The 19,073-nt window shown below is 31.8% G+C and overlaps 1 protein-coding gene across 3 annotated transcripts in view; it reads left to right on the top strand.

The window, feature by feature from the left end:
• The window catches only part of LOC143235287 (cadherin-23-like), a 94,119-nt gene that overhangs the window by 32,923 nt on the left and 42,123 nt on the right, over positions 1-19,073 (top strand). For all 3 annotated transcript variants that reach the window (XM_076473270.1, XM_076473271.1, XM_076473269.1), the window contains 6 exons: positions 677-749; positions 5,258-5,388; positions 9,923-10,117; positions 11,225-11,392; positions 15,762-15,932; positions 18,459-18,535. In XM_076473270.1, coding sequence (XP_076329385.1) covers positions 677-749; positions 5,258-5,388; positions 9,923-10,117; positions 11,225-11,392; positions 15,762-15,932; positions 18,459-18,535 — 815 coding nt within the window. The remainder of the gene's footprint in view (positions 1-676; positions 750-5,257; positions 5,389-9,922; positions 10,118-11,224; positions 11,393-15,761; positions 15,933-18,458; positions 18,536-19,073) is intronic.

Genomic DNA, 19,073 nt, shown 5'->3' on the forward strand with positions numbered 1-19,073 from the left:
CTAATTAACCAGAAATATATTATAAATGAAATAAATTCAGAATAAATTGTTTGTAGTAAACTATTATATTTTCATTTGATGGATATGCATGAACAAAATATTTTCTTCCAAAAATATAACTTAGTAGCATTATAAATGAGCACAAACTGTATTTATTAATTTGTTGAAAACCCTCAATCAAGTAGTACAGTTGCTTTAATGTTTTAGTTCTTTTTTATATTTTAATTATAAATAGTAGAGGTAAGTTATTTTTTTATTTGTACAAGTTATATTTTGGCTCTGAAAACAAAAATATTAATATGCTGGCTACCAAGTTCATAAAGTATGAATTCCTAAGAAACATTAAAAGTTTAATCATTTTCATTGAACTTTTTATTCATTCAGCTTTTGAAAGGTTGTTGCACATAATGAGTTATTCTGATTAGCAGCACTATTAGCACTATTTATATAAAAACACTGAATAATACAACAAAGTGTGTGATTATTATCTGAACTCTGTTTGCAGAACTTCCAAGTTTAAATAGATAAATTAATTAATGACAGTTAATAGACAGTAATAGTTCTGAATTACAAAATTTTATTCTTATGATAAATAATCATAGAAAAATAAATAATTTTTTTAAAGTAAAATTTCCACAAAGAGAAATATAATATTCTGTCTGTTATGTTTATGTAGAATACACATGTATTTGATGTGAAAGCAGAAGATGGTGACTATGGAATTAGGAATACTATAAAATATTCTTTTGGTAAGTATAAAGAATTAAAAATATAACACTTCTTGTTTGAAATGAAAGATGTTCCTCTATCATTCGTTGTTTTATAAATTAAAGGTTTTGTCAATTCAGAGGAACCCATTGTATTGCAAAAACATATTTAGTATTTTGAAAATAATGTACTGTTTTTGTTTTTCCTATTCTAAGACATAAATGCATGGGTATGAATGAAATAATTAGTTTTCTTAAAGTTTACTTTGATTGTGAATTGTAAAATATGAGTTTGTTGGAAATGAGAAACAAAATTTGTCAGATAGTGACATAATTCATAAATTTCAAGGCAATACTATAAATTTATATTATTATTTTTTGTTGAGTGTATTTGATTTGTTTTTTATTTTATAAAACAACTTATTTATATATTTATAACAAAAAGACAAGAACAAGCAAGAGAATAGCTTAATATCTCAGCCAGCCATTTAATCACTGCAAAAAAAAATAAAAGTATAGTAACATCAAACTTGATTGTCTGTCATTCAATGTATTATATATTAATTTAAGGCAACAGCATATCAGTAAAAAACAATCCACCAATTAGTAGCTCTAGAATTTACCTTGTAAAATAAAATATTCAAATTGGCTTTTATAGTTTATGCTTATTACTAGGATATTTTTATTTTTCCCCAGATTATTTGAACAGATTTTTTAGTTTTTCATTTTATGAGTGAAATATAGAGAAAAAGGAAAATAGTGAAAAATTAATAAAAAAACTTAAGAGAAATATATGTTCAGATTCTAATTTTTGGTTATTTTATTTTCAGGGCTTTAAATAAGTGGTCTATATGCATGTATTTTCTAATGTAAGAACTTTTCCTGACTGTAGAATATAAATGAAAGCTTTGAAATTAGCAGTATGTTAGCATTTTTTACTTTTCTTCACTGCAACTGCACTGTTTTTCTTCAGATAAAATCCAAACATATTCAAAAATGATTTTGATTTGAAAGTAATTCTTTCCTTCAAATTGCTCAGTTTTAGTAAAACATCTTGTAAGTGATATTATTCCCTGTGACAACTTTAATTTATACACAATACTGGAATTCTTTTAAGGAATATTACTTATTTATTTTTGTTTGTTTTTTTGCTAAGCATGGATCATAATGATGGTATTCAATGAATTACTCTTTTTTTCTTTTTAATCTTCTGCTTGTCTTCCACCATGAAAATAGAATTTACATGGATATCTTATCAAAGAACTTAACAATTTTAAACACCTTAAATAAATAAACAAATTTAGGTCTTTATTACTTTCTTTATAACTTAATTATTTAAATTGTCCATCATCCTAGAAGCTTGTTTCTGCTTTCTTTCATGTATGTATATCTCATCAAAAAAATTCTTTGAATGAGACTGTTTAACTGAGTAGTGCAAAGCCTAACATTTCAAACAAACAAAGATTTCAAGCAGTTATCAGCAATTAAAACTAAGTCTTTAATTTCTTGAAAACTCAGTGCTTCTTTCACCCAAGAGTACATGTTAGACTGTTGCAAAGTTCCATCTATGAACCACATTACTGAAACTCATTATCAATGTTTTTATCTACTTGTTCAAATTTCCATTATCAAAAACAGCCCTTTGCCAGTGTTTTAACATCATTGGTAAATGTGGAAGTATTTTTGTATAATTACAAATTTTCACATTCTTGAAGTAAGCAATGAATAACAAATGTTCTAGAAAACAGACTTATGAAAATTATCTTTTTGTTGCTTTTGTCCATTCAGAAGAATGTCCATTTATAACTACTTTATGTTTTCTCTAAATAAAATAGTAATTAGTTCTTTTTTAACTTTTCCATTAATTTTGAATACATCTAACTTAACAAGAAACCTTCTTTTCTTTTGAGATTCTTGCTGAAACACAAAATATGTGGGTGGTTTCACCCCACCAGTACAAAAAAAAACTAAGTTAATACGACAGATAAGCAACCATCCTGAGTGTCAAACAGGTTTAAATTATTCAGGTATTTCTTCAGTCCCCAGTGTTTTGAAACTGTGGACCATATTTATAATCTACTAATGTGTCTCTCTAGTGTTAAGCAACTTTATAAGTATAATGATCAAAATGTTTACCATACCTTGGCTTTAAAATACTCTTGTTAGAAATACTAGTTTCACTCTCAAGTGGTTTCTGGAGTGTCTTTAAGCAATAGATTTTATGGAAAGCTCTTCTCCACTTTAAAACTGAGCATCTCCTTTTGTTTGTAATTTTTGACTAGTGAAAAACAAATGTTCAACAGTAAAATCATGATCTTTTGTTCATAATAAGAATCTTTTAATAAATAAATTAAGAACAGTTACCCAGTAACTTTGTACATTGTAATCATAGTTAGATTATTGCAAGTTGAAATCTGGCTCACATCATGTTATTCTCTTATGTCCACGAGTAAGATACTTTATCCCACGTGTTCCAGTTTAACCACCCATACAAGGTGTTAATTAGGGATTAACTTATAATGAACTGGCATCCTATTCAGAGGATTTACTAATCTTATAGTGTAATGGAATTTATAACTACAATATAAAAATTACACACTCGAATAACCTGAGCCACTAAGTAAATATGCATTTTAATAACTAAAGAGGTAATTTTAATGACTGTAATTAGTGAGCATTAATAAAAAATGAATACTAAATCAATGGCACAAAGTCAAAAAAAAATTCTTAGGTGGAGATTGTGACTATTTTTCAACTATAATCAAAGAGTGATAAGTACAGTATCTCCACAGAGATCATAAATGGCAAATCAACATTCATGCCTCACAGATAACTAACTTTTCATTGACTTAAAATAATCTGTGATGACAGGCAACATACATTTGTCTTTGACTTATTCATAAGTTATGAGCTTTACATGAAGGTGGTGTTTTGAAGTGTTAGTAAATAAAAGTTCAATTGTGCCTTTCACTGGAAATTAAAACCAATTAACTAAACTATTTTAAAAGATATACTTAAGAGTCAGCATCTTGTTTTTGGGTAGATAAATATGACTTTTCTTATTGTCATAACTTGTTTAATGATTGGTGAGAATAAGACATTACATCCTGACTCTTCTAACAGGTAATTTGAGATTTTGGTAATTATTTGAGACATTTTGATTAAATATTCATGTTTTTAATGTATTTTTCTGATCAGTAGATCAACGAAGAGATTTACTTTTTTTAATCTGAGATTGTAACAATAGAAGTCAGTAGCTGTGAAAGATCAGCCAACATCTCATGGGAAAATGAGTACTTCACATTCTCTTAAGAAGGCTAGAATTACTAATCTTCTGTAGATGTGTCTGTGATGGAGTTGTAACTGTTTTTTTAATTATTTTATATTTGTACTTAACAGCTGACATTTCAATCTAATTAGTTTCCAGTTACTGGAAGAGAATTACAATTTGTAATATTAGTATTTCTAAAATAATTTCTTTACTTTATTTAGATTTCAGAGTAGTTTGTATGGTATTAACTTGTATTGCTCAATCTTATGAGGCATCAACTACTAGGGCTTGTAATATACAAAAGAAAAAAGAAACTATACTGTGTAATTGACTTTGATCTCTAGTTGTTAATTCATTGTAAAGATTTACTTTTTATTATTAAATAACAAGTTGTGTTTATTCTGATACAGCTTAATCTTAGGTTTATGGTCCCATTTAATTAGGTGTTCCAGTGAGATAGCAGTAAAACAAACTACAAAACACACATATTCAGTTAGATTAGTAACAATACTCACCTCCTAAGTTTTGGAATTACTGGGATTTTATTCAGGTGTTGGTAAAAGTACAATCTATTGTTTATTTGATCATGCTATATCACTAAACAAATGTACATAAAACATTCCCTCTAATAATTTTTACAGTATTCATTAACCTTTTAACAATATTATTTTAATCAATAACTCAAATCTGTAAATATTCTAAATAATAGTTCTAGTTATTAAATAACATTAAGAAGAATGTATACTATAATAGAAATGCAAATCAGTAAGAATATAAGTAATCAATAACATATATCTACAAAGGAAGCCACGTGTTGTCACTTCACTCTCCAAGCTACTAGCTTATTGAAGTAATAGGAGTGCAGCATGAAGATTCAGCACAAGCTAAATGTAGGATTTACATTTCTTAACATTATGAATCAAAAAAGGAAGCCCTCCAAATCTGATATATAAAACCAATGCTGGATATCCAGGTTACAGCACAACTACATCTCAAACTATGATAAACTTATCGTGCCTGAGATGGACAAAGAATGAAAATTTTAAAGCCTTCATCAAACAATTAGATAGCTCTCTTAAATTACATGCATCAAATATTAAAAGATAATGCCCAATGAGCATTTAGAAATTCACTACATATTAGAAAGCTAGAGACTGGAAAGCAAAGTTGGATTTAGAGTAGATGGGTACATGAATAAGTTATGCTCAAAGAATTTTTCATTGTGTTCTACATTCTTATGATAAATTCTGCAAGTAAGAAAATTATCGTATCTGTTTAGGAAAGTCAAACACTGCCACAGAATTCTTTAAAATTGATGATAACGGAGATGTTTCTATTAAGAAGAAAATTGATCGTGAAGATCCAGAACTAGAATTGATGAGTAATCCAATGCTGGTTCTCTCAGTAAAGGTATGGTTTGTTTTCCATGTTTTAAGATGTATCCTATTATTCAGAAGTCACTTATGATGCTCACTTTACTGCATATAGAAAACCAATAGACTCAGTGTTTATGAGTCTCAACATGTAGATCAACATAGTCAAGAGGAAGATAATGTCATGACTATGTTACATGTTATCAATAGTTCACAAATAGGTTGTGTTTTATTAATATATGTGTTCACTATGGTTGCCCTCAGTAGTACTTATCTTAAAGGATTGTTTACGTTATCTTTCTCTATGTTCAAATTGTTCTACATGCAAAATGTCACAACAGTATAAAAATCAATTTCTGAAATGGTACTTGCCTCTCCTCACATGAATATGCAAATTTTTTCTTTATGCATGCCATAAGCCATGGCACTCCCCCTTCGTTGAAAATTAGCTATTCTCATTCAGTGCTTCCCTCTATATGCAAGTTTTTTCTTTATTCATGCTGCAAGCCTTGCTCCCCCCACCCACACACACATTGAAATTTATATATTTCAGCATGCTTCTCATGCAAATCATCATGTGTCATCCATCAGCCACTAAGAGCATAGCATGCTTACAGTACACGTGAATCCCTTTACACTCCTTTGCTAAATCTTCACTTCAAAGTTTGGCAGCATTCGTATTTGGGTGTGCTTTATTACTTGTTTGTTGTTGTGTGTTTGACTCTATTTTCCTCATGAAGTGGTTCATTTTAAATTCCATTTGATTTGTTCAACCAGATTCTTTTTTTTTTTTTTTTATATATATATATATATAGATATCAGTAAATTCATATCACCTTCTTCCTGCACTTGAGTTTTGTGAAATGTTCTTTGCAGTGCATTCTGAGATTTACCTTATCACTTCAGGGGTTACAACAGTGACTATCATTTTTCATTGGTCTCAGTTATGGGTGAACCAGTGACGAATTTCTCTGCTGTTGTGCCTCAAAAAGACAAATATTACAGGGTCCAACCTTTCTTACCAGAATTTTCCACAGCTCCTACTGAAACTGCTGAACCTTTGCTGGCTGATGAGGACTTTGTTCATCTTTTTGTGTAGAATTTGCCACTCATTTGGTTCCCAACCTGGGGATTCTCCTTGGCATAATTTGGTCTTCTTAAAATTTCTGTCTCAGATTTGTGTTGTTGTATTCCAACCTTCTATTTATTTTTCACCATATCCTTCATTTTATATGTCCTATTTACCCACATTTAGTTTTTCTCCCTCCCCTAATATTTGAGTTATTGTCATTCTGTACCCCTTGTTTTTCCTCAGAGAAATTTGCATGTCCCACCTTCAAGGAATTCTGGCCAGTTTGTCATTTTTATCATCTGGCAGACTACACGTTTCTGTACAGCAATTGTTAATTGTTTAGTTTTTACCTCTTTTTGGAGGTTCGATCCCAAATCTACTGTTAGTCTATGCATACCCTTCTCTGTTATCTTTTTTCCTTATATCAGCTCTCAGAGGATCTCCAAAGATTTCCTAAGGAAATTTGCTGATGCTCTTCACTTCCTCTCTTTCACTTCTGCTCATACTTTTTTCTTAACTCTTGACCTTGCATATATGTTTGTTTTATTGTCGTTGTTGTTGATAGGACCTTCTAGGCAGAGTCTCAGTGGTGTACTTGGGTCATTTTACCCTCCATCTATCCCAAGATCTTACATCTTTTTCTTTTTCTGATAATTAATGTACTTGCTCCAATGCTTGACAATATCAAACCATGAGTGATGTCAGCCTTACTGCATTTTACCCTTAAAAAGTATGTAGACTGTTTGTTTCAGTTGGAACCTTTATGTTACTTGTTCCTTCCAACTGTTCCTCATTTCTACAGTTCTGGGTGTATCTTTCTTATTGTTTTATTTAATGGAGTACCATCTTTTGCCACCAGTACTGGTAACTAGCCTAAAGGTTTAGGTCCTGTGAGGGCTTGACTGTTGGTATTTATACCTCCCTGGCTTTCCTTTGTCAATGATCACTGGGTGCTAAGGGTTCTTTTGAAAGATTTCATTATCCAGTTCCTTCTTCTTCCATCTCTCATTACTTATTTCCTTTTCTTCTCTTTGAGATCCTATGTCATGCCTGCATCTCTCACAGGCAGTTCAGGATTTACTTTGTATCAAGCAATTGAATCAGTTTACCAACCCTCCAGGGATTGTTCTTTTTCTTTTATTGTTGTTTCTGTGACAGTTGGTCATCAATTTCTCACCTTAACTGCTATGTCATAATCTCCAAGTTCACCATGGAGCCTTTTTTTACACTCAGATGAGCATTTTCCCTGGTAGTAGGGGCCACTAATGATATCTCCATTGCATACCTCCACATCCAATTAGCACTTCAGTTTCAACCTTCTCTTTGAATTTTCCATCTTGGGGTAGCTTACCAATTTTGGGCACTCCCTTCAAACTTGGCTTGGCTTCATAGGTGTTTTGTAATATTGTACGAGTTTTTCTTTGAAATCAACCCTCACACTTATTACATATCTTCTGTAGTAGCTCTCAGGACTGGTTGTTTACAATAGAGAGAACCCTACTTAGATCCACCTAATTTCTGTACATTTGTGAGTCTTCTTCATCACCGATATCAGTTAGACTCTACCTTCTTCTTTACATCTATGTTTTATGGACCTTTTAGTTTATCATTTACTCTCAGCTCAGTCACTTACTTTTTGCAGTCAAATCTTGCACAAGGTCCTCTTTCATCACCATTTACCTTCTCTTTCTCTGATGTGCAGTTGTGGCTAGATTGAACCCATAAGTCAGTGGGCATGCTACTTCCTCCTTTGTGGACTCTTGCCTTCAGGGTTGGAGAATTTGGGTCAATCATCCTTTCACTTCTCATCTTCATTGTCTTTTGGAGGAGATTCTCTTTGTTGGCATGTAGACCATGCCCAGTATATTTGTCTCCCACTATCTTCATGACATCAAGCTTTTGTTCACATAGGTGTTTTGTTTTCCATCTGTGGCCATGCTCTAGGCTTTGATGCAATTTTAACTTGTACATTTATTCTCTTTTCAGAGGCCTTTCTTTCTTTCCTTTTATCACTTGGATCCCAATCGATTTGTGAAGGGTTGTCTGCCCATGTATTATTTAACTTCAAATCCATGCCATAAACCACATTGACTTGTGCTCTGTAGCATCGCATAATCTCCATAGATATCAGGCATTTCACAAGATCATTGGAAGATTATATATCTCATGATAATTGCTTCATAAACATGTCCATTCCAACTCATATCACTTGCAGCTGCCCATCTTTTCCATGTCTTGAGTGAATAACTTTGTGTGGCCTGCTTTTCAAAATAGGGTTTCATGCTCAATCATTTCACTGTCTCCAGTAATAATGTTCTTATAGACTCACAACACATTCTTCTTCTTCAAATAAAGTATAGGAGTCCTTATCAATTTCCAGTGTTCTCATTTATATGTTTTATAGACGTTGTACGTCAATTTCTTACAAGAACTATATTGCATTATCAGAAACCTTGTATTCAGTTCACGTATCTTTTGCAAGTAAATTTTTTATTCCTTTCAGACTTCACAACCTTACTTCCCTGAAGCAGTCTTACAGACAAGCCTGTATATTTTCTTCCACAAATAGTTTTTATCACACGGTAACACACTTATTTCATAACAGTAGTGCTTTTGAATTAAGCTTCATCATAAACACATGTATTTCAGTGGGTAATCCTTTTTATTTTACAACATATGGTTTTATATATTTTTAAAGTAAAACTAAGCAATAGCTCACTTTTAAGTGTTTAATAAAAACACACTTTGATGCCTAGCATAGCCAAATGGTTAGGATGCTTGACTTGTAATCTGTGAGTCACAAGTTCAAATCCCTGACACATCAAACATGCTTTCCATTTCAGCTGTGAGGGTGTTATAATGTAATAGCCAATCCCACTTTTCATTAGTAAAGGAGTCGCCCAGGAGTTGGTGTTAGGTGGTGATGACTAGCTGCCTTATCTCTAATGTTACTCTGCTAAATTAGAAAGTTAGCACCTCTCATGTAGCTTTGCATGAAATAAAAACAGTTGATACTGTTTATTGTTTCCTGCAGAGTAATCTAACTTATAACTGCTGCAACAGTTGTGAAGATTATGACCATTGTTCAGTTTATAGCTATTAAATCATCCACAGCAGGTTTTTTGGTTTTTGTTTCTTATTTTAATATTAGAAGGGCTTTTAAGGGTATCTGCCTTCCTAGAACTAGCCGCAGACAGTGAAAATCAGTAGAAGTTGAGACGTTGTGGGTGTAAGCACTCAACTTGCATCCTTATTTTATTTTCCACAACTACTGCCTAGTTTTGCATCTGCATTTAGCTTTTGTCTGATAGGTTGGATATCCTGGACATTTATGTTCTATCACCACATCAATTTCAGTTGTGACTTTAAGGTTACAACTGAAGAAATGGCAGTAGAATTTTAAAATAAAAATAAGTTCAAAGCTTAATTTATGTATATGTATGTATCTATAGACACATATATAACTATTTGGTTAACTATCTGCTTGTAATTTTTAAAGGCATCAGAATGGAAAAATGAAAAGACAGTACCAAATAGATCAAAAGAAATACCCTGTACCATCATTGTTGAAGATATTAATGATAATGCTCCAATGTTTAATCACGAAAGCTATAATGCTGTTGTCCGAGAAAACACACAGAAAAATATTCCTGTTGAATTCCAAAGTGAGTCATTTGTAACAGACCTTGATATGGTAAGTCACATAACAATTTTATTTTCAAATGTTGTGTAATTGTGTTATGAAGTATTTAAAAAAAAACACAAATATTTTACTCTATAATTAAACCAATGAATAAGATAAATATTTGGTGATACTAAAGATGATGCAAAAGTAATGAAAGAAACTGGAATTTATAAAATTGAATGTAAATGCGAATATGTTTATATTGGACAGATAAAACATAGTTGAAAATATCGTGTATTGGAATATAAAGGATGTGTAAAAATTGAAAAAATTGAAAATTCAGCCATAAGAGAATGTGTAGAAAACAGAACATAAAAATATGGTGGAAAAAAATAGTAACATTGGCTCAATCTAAGGGTATTAGAGCAAATAATATCCATAAATCTTTAGAAATAATAGGGTTCAAAAAAGGTCAAAAGTTATTTCATGGAGATGAAAGTCTGGCAAATATCTGTGCAAGAAAGTGGCATGGCCTCCTGAGAATTGTGCAAAATGTAAACGTACAAACAGGTCACATAACCTATCTAAGAATGAATATGTATGACACTTGTCTTGCACTTTTACTCCTGATGATAACATGATGAGCATTAATACATGTAGAGTTCACATTTTAGAGGTCATTTACCAGTCTGAATTCAAAATGTTTTTAATCGTGTTTTGCTTTTAATGTAGCTGTTTATTTATTATTTTATAAGTTTTAGAAATATGGTATAAAGTATGTAACCAAAAAATAAATGATTGCAACATATTATGAATATAACTGTTTTTCAGATCACAAGTATGCAGTATACTGATAAATAATAGTCATATTACACTATTACAATTGGTATTTTGAATCATCTACAGATTTAACATAGAACATAAAATTTTTCCACATGAATATACATTGAGAACATGGCAAACCAACAGGAGCATTATGTATTTTTTATTACATTAGTCTTTTAAAACAAAATGTTTGTGATACAGTGCTGAAAGATTCACATTTACATGGCTTTGCTGATTAAAATATGTTGAAGTACATTATGAAAACTTGTAAGTAATTTTTTAAAACAATGAATTTTAAATATATGATACTATCTGATATCTATTGTTTTTGCCTATTTCTGTCTCATTTAGGGTGATAATGCTGCATTTAGTCTTGAGTTGTTACAGGAAGATAACATATTTGAAGTTATGCCATCTTTGGGGATGAACAAACTTCCTTTTCTCATACGTGTAAACGATTCTTCTAAGCTTAAATATGATTGCTCAAAAGAATGTACAAAAAAAGTTTTTGAATTGCAAGTAAGTATTTATACAAATAAGCTGTTCTATATCTAAGAAAATAACTTTTGATAGCTAAGAATGTAACCAATTTTTCAGTCTTAAAAGCACTTACTGTGAAATAAAGTATAAATTTATATATTTTTAGTCATAACACAACTTGTATGTATTTGTGATAACATATGTTTTATATTAATATATGACTTTGCAAGATAAGTTTTAAACTAACAAGCACTACACACAGAGCTGAAAAAATTAATGTTTATATAACAAATGGTCGGAAGGGACTTGAAATGTTCCCTTCATTTTAGATGGGTTTGACTTTTTTATGGGGAGCACATTCTTGATTATTTTGCTGTATATTCCTGGGTAATGAGGAGAGAAGAACACGGATGGAGTGTTGGAGTTGCATGTACATTTCATAAAGGATGCCACTAGCCCTTTAATCCTACTTTTAAAAAGTATTATAATGTTCTTACATGATTATTAACCTACTCATACAGTTTAGCTATGTTTTTCATGTATTATGCTACTAGCTAATGTTATGTGCTTTCAAGTGAATCTTTGCTACCACATGATGTTAATATGCAGCTAGAGCTCTCTACCAGTAGAAGAGAAATGAATCTTTATGTATACTAACTTTTGCTGTACATTTGCACTCATAAATTTTCATTTGTTTTCATTGACAATGTATGGAAAAGATGTATTTAAATTTCCAATCTGTGTTCAATTTAATGAGCTTTGCATTATTAACTAAACTTTGATTTCCACTTTCTTTAGTTCTTGTTTCAAAAGTTTTAATATTGTGAATTTTCAAATGACAATTATCTACAATTAATCCTCAATGTGAAACATTATTCAATTTGGCCCTTATTTATGCTTTGGGTTTTGGAGGCCTGTCATCTTTCAAGGTCTTTGCAGCCACTTTTAAAGTGTTGTGAATTATCACGTACCTACTTGCACTCCTATACATGTCTTATTCCTGAATTTCCTGCTATTGAGGAATGATCTATTGGACTACATCCTTCATCTACTATGCTTCAGGTAATACTCTTCCATTTGTTAAACTACCTAAACCTTTCCATCTCCTACTAACTTTTATTCTCAGGTTTTTTCCTTTCCTTCACTCTTATTTTAAGGCCTGCATGGCCTATTGGTTAGGGTGCTTGACTCATATTCTGTGGATTATTGGTTCAAATTCTCACCCTTTCAGCTGTGGGGCATTATAATGGGATGATAAATTTCACTTCTTGTTGGTAAAAATGTAGCTCAATAATTGGTGGTTTTGACTAGCTGCTTTTCTTCTAATCTGTTGCTGCTAAATTAGAAACAGCTAGTATAAATAGCCCTCGAATAGCTTTGACACATTTTAAAACAAACCAAACCAATATTTTGCCTGTTTTCTCTGTTGTTTGATATTCTTTCTCTTTATGATCCACAATTCTTGGGATTATCTTTTTTTTTTGGATTTTTATTAGTATTTGTGCTGTTTCCTTTCCATAATACCTTTTTATTGTCCTTCCACTCTATTTGTTTGTGATCATCAATAGTGGGTCTTATATCATTAGTCTTTCTGACATCCCTTTTCTCCAGGCAATACTTTTTTTATTTATCTTGCTAGCCTGATCTTTGAATTCTTAGTCTTAGTAATTTCTGGTTGTCAGTTGGGTGTGTCTTACCCTTTCTTCTTCATACTCTTTCTTGATCCTGACCTTTTGTTAACTGGGACATTGTTGAGGTTTTGCTTGATCTAGGCATGTCACCTTCGAGCTATTGACTTCCTGACTTTTTTTCTACTTGTTTCTATAATAACTGTTGTTCTGATGTCTGTGCTCAAGATACTTCTTGCATCCTCATCCACTACATTTTTGCTTCCTCTTTATGTACAAATACTTTCTTCCTGATATTTTGAAAGCTGTTCTTTGCTTCTATCTCTGTTCCATCTCTGTACTATTAAACTAAGTTAAACCCACCTTAGCTCCTGTCCCTTATTATTCAAGTTCTTGTACCTTTTCATGGCCCTCTTACTAAGGGTTCCTGTCTTCTTTTGTCTCCACTCTGGGACTTCTATTTTCTACACACCTCATTACTTCTTCTTCTCCAAGGTGAGTTCATTGACTCAGGATGTTAATGCTTTCTTTCAACTAATCACCCTTTTCATTCTCTTCCTCCTTTTAAGCTTCCTACCCCTTTTCTAGGGAGACATGGGGAATCTCTTCACAAAAATACCTCCATCTCTGTAACTTCCAACTGTTTTATATCTTGATGATTTTCATTTTCCACAAGCCATCATTCTTCCATTGCCATTTTACTAGGATAGTAGTGTTTGCATCCCAGGTTACACTTACCAAAGATCCATATAAGTATAGACTCATACCATCTGCTCTGGCTGTATGTGTGTTGTCCACTGTGAGTTGGGTTGTTTTGAAAGACCCTTTAAGGCATCCTCTTTATATATTTATGTATGTGTGTGTAACATTACTTTTATTGTCTGATCCAGACTGTAATGTATTAAAACAAAAACCTATCCCTAGAACAATGCTTCTTCTCATTCTGGAGAAAAAATAATTACTCTTAAAATTGCTTTGCATTTCCCATTAAAGCCAATGATTTGCTGTGCACTGACTGTATAAATTAGGATGTTGAATAGAGAACAGGAGATCACTGCCACTTATAAGCTTATTACTGCTGAGATAAGGTGGTGGACCAGAGAGAATTCTCAACAATGGGGTAAGAACAAGAAGTACCATTACTATGAGAAGTGAGTTTATGGTGACATCAATAATGTAGCATGAGTTACCATATATGTAACTATGATGCATTGTACATCAAAAGCGATACACGTACCAATGATATATATTACACACCCCTCCTCCTATAGATCATTTATCCCATAATATACTTCCAGTTAAATAGAGGTTAGAACTCACTGTACCAAGCTATTCAGTACCAATATCTCATAAGTCCTTCTTGTGCAGCCAGTGTTTGTTCAGTAAAGTTTAGGTGAATACACTATTAATATTCCTTACTACAGCCTCCTTCCTGCAGCTGCATGGGAGCTCAAACAATCTGGTGGTAGTGTTGAAATGAGCATTCTCTTTAAAACAGTAATATAGATTTTGTAGCTGACATGGGTCCTGTAGATACTGATGGTCATGTAGAGGTGTGTGTATGTCCATACTACAACAATGTAATGTGGTTTCCTATCTTACAACTGGCATGGGGCCCATAGAGACTGATAGTAAATGAAATGAGCATAGTACTTATTGTAAATATGCTTTTCACACAGTTAATTTTGACCTATTGATTCTGATGACAGAAAAGGTAAGTACAGTCTGAACAACCCCCAATCTCACTACACATATTATACTAGCTGTCTGACATCTTGTATGAAGTGTTTATATGGTCATTTGCTGATTCTGCTCATCCAACTGGCTTATATGCCTGTCTTCTCTTGTGGGACCTGGCATGGTCTGATGGTTAGGGCTCTCAACAAGCAATCTGAGGGGTGCAGGCTCAAATCCCTGTCATACCGATTATGCTAATCTTTTCAACCTTGTGGGCAGTATAAAGTGATAGTAAATCCCACCATTTGTTGTTAAAAAAAGTAGCTCAAGATATGGCAGAGAATGCTGTTGACTAGCTGCCTTTCCTCTAGCACATCAATGCTAAATTAGAAATGGCTATTGTAGGAGACTCTCATTGGTTTTGCAGTCTGTTTATGAAGTGGGCTCATCTATGTAGCTTTTGCACTGGTTCCCATACAACTTCAATGTGGAATTCTAACTAAACTGTGTAAGGAGGTGAGCAGTAGTTTTAGAAGTTTACATTTTCCCTACCTGGAAACGTATTTCTTGTAGATATTCACCTCTTCACATAAGCCCTGTGGCACACATTTCCCTACTTACCTCATCAAAGAATGAAGATTTATTGTAAATGCATGGAATTATATCACCCTCTTATTAATGGAGAGCATCTATTGCATGATAACACCATCATGCAAAGATGCAAAATCACATAAAATTAGGTAGGAGTTTTCACAAGGCGAGTGGCATGCAAATCTGTTTGGCAGGATGTGCAAGTAAGATAGTTAAATTGTGAGTAGAGGTGAGTATTAATCAGAAATATATTTTCAGGTAAGAAAAAAATTAACTTTTGTTTTGAGTAGATGTCATGTTTCAGTCCAAGTCTTTATAAAACTGAACTTTTGTGTTTGATCATGTGCTTAATGTGCATTACAGTCTCATAAGTTTTGTTTCACTTAATCATATCTTTCAACATGCCCATGTGAAACTAAAGATAGAAGCAGTGTTTCTTTCTCATTCTGTTTTGACAGGTACTGTATCAATTAATTTAGACTTACAACTGATTATACATTCTTACAACCCAGCTTACAGCTACTGAAACAAAACAAAATATCAATGGTGATTATGGGAGTGATGTGGCTGTAATAAAAATATCCATGCAAGATGAGAATGACCATTTTCCTGAGTTTGGGGATATAGAAGAAGCTAGTATCAGTGAAAATGCTTCAGCTGGAGATGTTGTTACACAGATTAATGTAAGTTCTAATTCGAGTATTTTTTGCTTATTTTACTTAACATTTGTGTAAATAAGCCCATAGAATTAATACTACAGTTTATATAGTTTGAGCTTATATATAAATAAAATCTGTTGTTAAACAGGTTATGCATTCTTGATAACGTTAAACTTTGTAATATCAGTAAAGAGCATAAAAATGTTCAATCAACTCTTAAGTTAGTTGCATGCACAGCATGTGTAGGAAACCATTAAATTTCTGCCATATTGATTTCACAAAAGAAGTGTAAATTGTGATTTTTCCACAATTATTCATCTGTAACTAGTGAATATAGAATAACAATGTTTAGTTTTTCTATCATTTTTGGACTTGATGTAGGAGTAAGATGCCATGATATTCTTATAAAACTTAATTTTGGAGAGTCATCAAAGACCAATAAAACTTATCACAGTGATTCCGTGACGGAGTTGGGTCATTCCACGCCAACCCATCTAGAGTTTCTTAGTTTATGTCTTAGATTTCCTTGAAAAAATTTAAGCAAAAACTTCATTTTGATTTATTCAGCAAAATCCTAAAGCTGTACTGGATGGCTGGACATGAACTGGGAAGCTTTAAGTGAGTTGGCATTGAATGACCTCGTTGTCAATACTCTTCTTGGTGTGAGACTACACTTTTTGCACTTGTTATAAATAGATGTAAAGATTACCTATTTCCAAGAATATCTGTTTATTGCTTTTTGGCTGAGCTTCAGTGAATTGTCACTCAGGCAGAAGTTTCCTGAACTTTAAACCTCACTTTGTTGAACAACAAAGGTTTTTTGAAAAGATATGCATAAATTCTATGATTGATCAGCCATAGAGCATTTTATAAGTTTTTCCTGTTTTATTTTCATTTAGTTGCTTGGAATTAACCTCTCTCTTTTTTTCTTTTTTTTTTCATTAATTTCAGTGCAATAGTTTAACAGCTCTTTCTTTTTAGTTTTTGTTTTATATTATATTGGGTTTAATATGCAATTTTAATCTGTCATGCAATTTTTCTTTATTGCAATCTGATTAGATGGAAGGTACAAATAAATTTGGTAAATAAAAATAATTTTGTGTTTATCTGACTTGTGGGTATTATCTTTCATTCTTAGATAATGCCTATCTAATCCATCCAACTTATTACAGTGGGGTATTGAGATTTTGACTATTACCTAACTCAAAATACCACAAGACCATAAATAATTGTGAGAAATTTCAAAACAAGCTGTTAGTAAATTCGTACTTCTAAAACAAAGTTTAATTAACCTAGTTAAGACACCTGATAAAATGGGAAACATATACATTTATTTCCAACATTTTTCAGTTAGAGACAATTTTTGTGCAGAAGAGTAAATATCGTATAAATTATACATTAATACTGAAGAAACAACTGTCGATATGCATTTCACATGTTGTATGAATGTGCTGACCATGTGATGAATAAGAGGTTTCTGGTTTTTTTCCACATGAACATAACCTTGCATTCTGAGTCAGTCTGATATTGGCAATTGAATGATATATATATATATATAAGAATACAAGTATGTTTATAGCATGCCATTTTTTTTTTTTTACTAAATGTGTACATATATATAGCAAATTATAAATTAAGGTGACATTCCTCCTCCAATGGACTAACCATTTGTTCATTTCATTAATTTGTTTGTAATTTAGGTCATAATGCATTCTTATTACACTATATCATTTTATATTATTCAGTACATGTTTTTCAGTTTAAAAGTTTTTTTTCAAAATCTTTGCTCAAGCATTTCAGGAGGTATTGCAGTTCTGTTTATATCTATATATGCGTGCACACACACACATACAATACATTTAGTAATCCAAGTTTTGCAAAATGCCTGTAAACAAAGATCAAATTGGAGACCTCTCTTAATCCAAATAACTGTTTTACTAAAAAAAATGGATGTCATGTAGAAACAACTAACAATCTAAAATATATTCTTTTTTTACTTTTATGCTGTTCATTTCTATTAATTATGGAAACCTCTGAATTTTTATTTATTTTTTTAAGTATTTGCAGTATTTGGTCTAGCATTGTTATGTATGAAAACATATTTTGGAAGCATTGGATTCCAAATTCTTTCTGTGTGTATTTAAAATTATTGAAGTGTAAAATGAAGTACTCAGAGTCTCAAAAATTACAGAAAACTATTTTATAGTAATGTTCATAAAGCTTCATTGATGAGAAGAAATACATGTAGTAAGTTCTCAAGAAGTATACATTGTTGTTTTACATATCAACTTTGCACATGTGAAAATATTTTGTGAATTATAATAATCATTATATAATTATGATTTACTTTACTATACAGTTGATGCATTTGGCATTATATTTTTGCTGTTAAAAAATGTGAACACAATTAATGCCAATTTATTATTTTTTCATTCATAGTAAGATGTTTGAAATTAAACTGTGTTCTGTATGGTTACTTTTGCCCCACATTGTACACCATTTGATAATTTATTTATTAACAATTCTTGATATGCAAAATTTTTTTTGTAGGCCACAGATAAAGATATGGGGGCATATGGTACAGAAGGTATCAGATATTCACTTGTGAGTGGAAGTTTTTTGGAAGAGTAAGAGTTTTGTCTTTTATTCCATTGGAATTTTAACAAAAATATTGCTAATTTGTATAAGACTTAAGTTAATGTAAGGCAATAAATTAAAAAAACTGTTTTTTGTGTGGCTTTAACTAAGATTGATTTAAAAAATGTAAACTAAATCATTTTATGAAACTGAAATCAACAGAAAATGTGTATAATATGATTGCTCTTTCATTTGTGAGTTATTAGCATGTGATGCTCAATCTTACTAGTTATTGGTAAAAGAATTACCCCAGAACTGGTAGTAGGTGGCCTGGCATGGCCTGGTGGTTAGGGCACTCGACTTGTAATCTGAGAGTCGCTGGTTCAAATCTCCATCACACCAAACATGATCACTCTTTCACCCTTGGGAGTGTTATAATGTGATTGTTAATTCCACTATTTGTTGGTAAAAGTGTATCCCAAGAGTTGGTAGTGGGTGGTGATGACTAACTGCTATCCCTCTAATCTTACACTGCTAAATTAGGGACAGCTAGCGCAGATAGCCCTCATATAGCTTTGTGCAAAATTC

The sequence above is a fragment of the Tachypleus tridentatus genome, chromosome 12 (genome assembly GCF_004210375.1).
Source record: "Tachypleus tridentatus isolate NWPU-2018 chromosome 12, ASM421037v1, whole genome shotgun sequence".
NCBI lineage: Eukaryota > Metazoa > Arthropoda > Merostomata > Xiphosura > Limulidae > Tachypleus > Tachypleus tridentatus.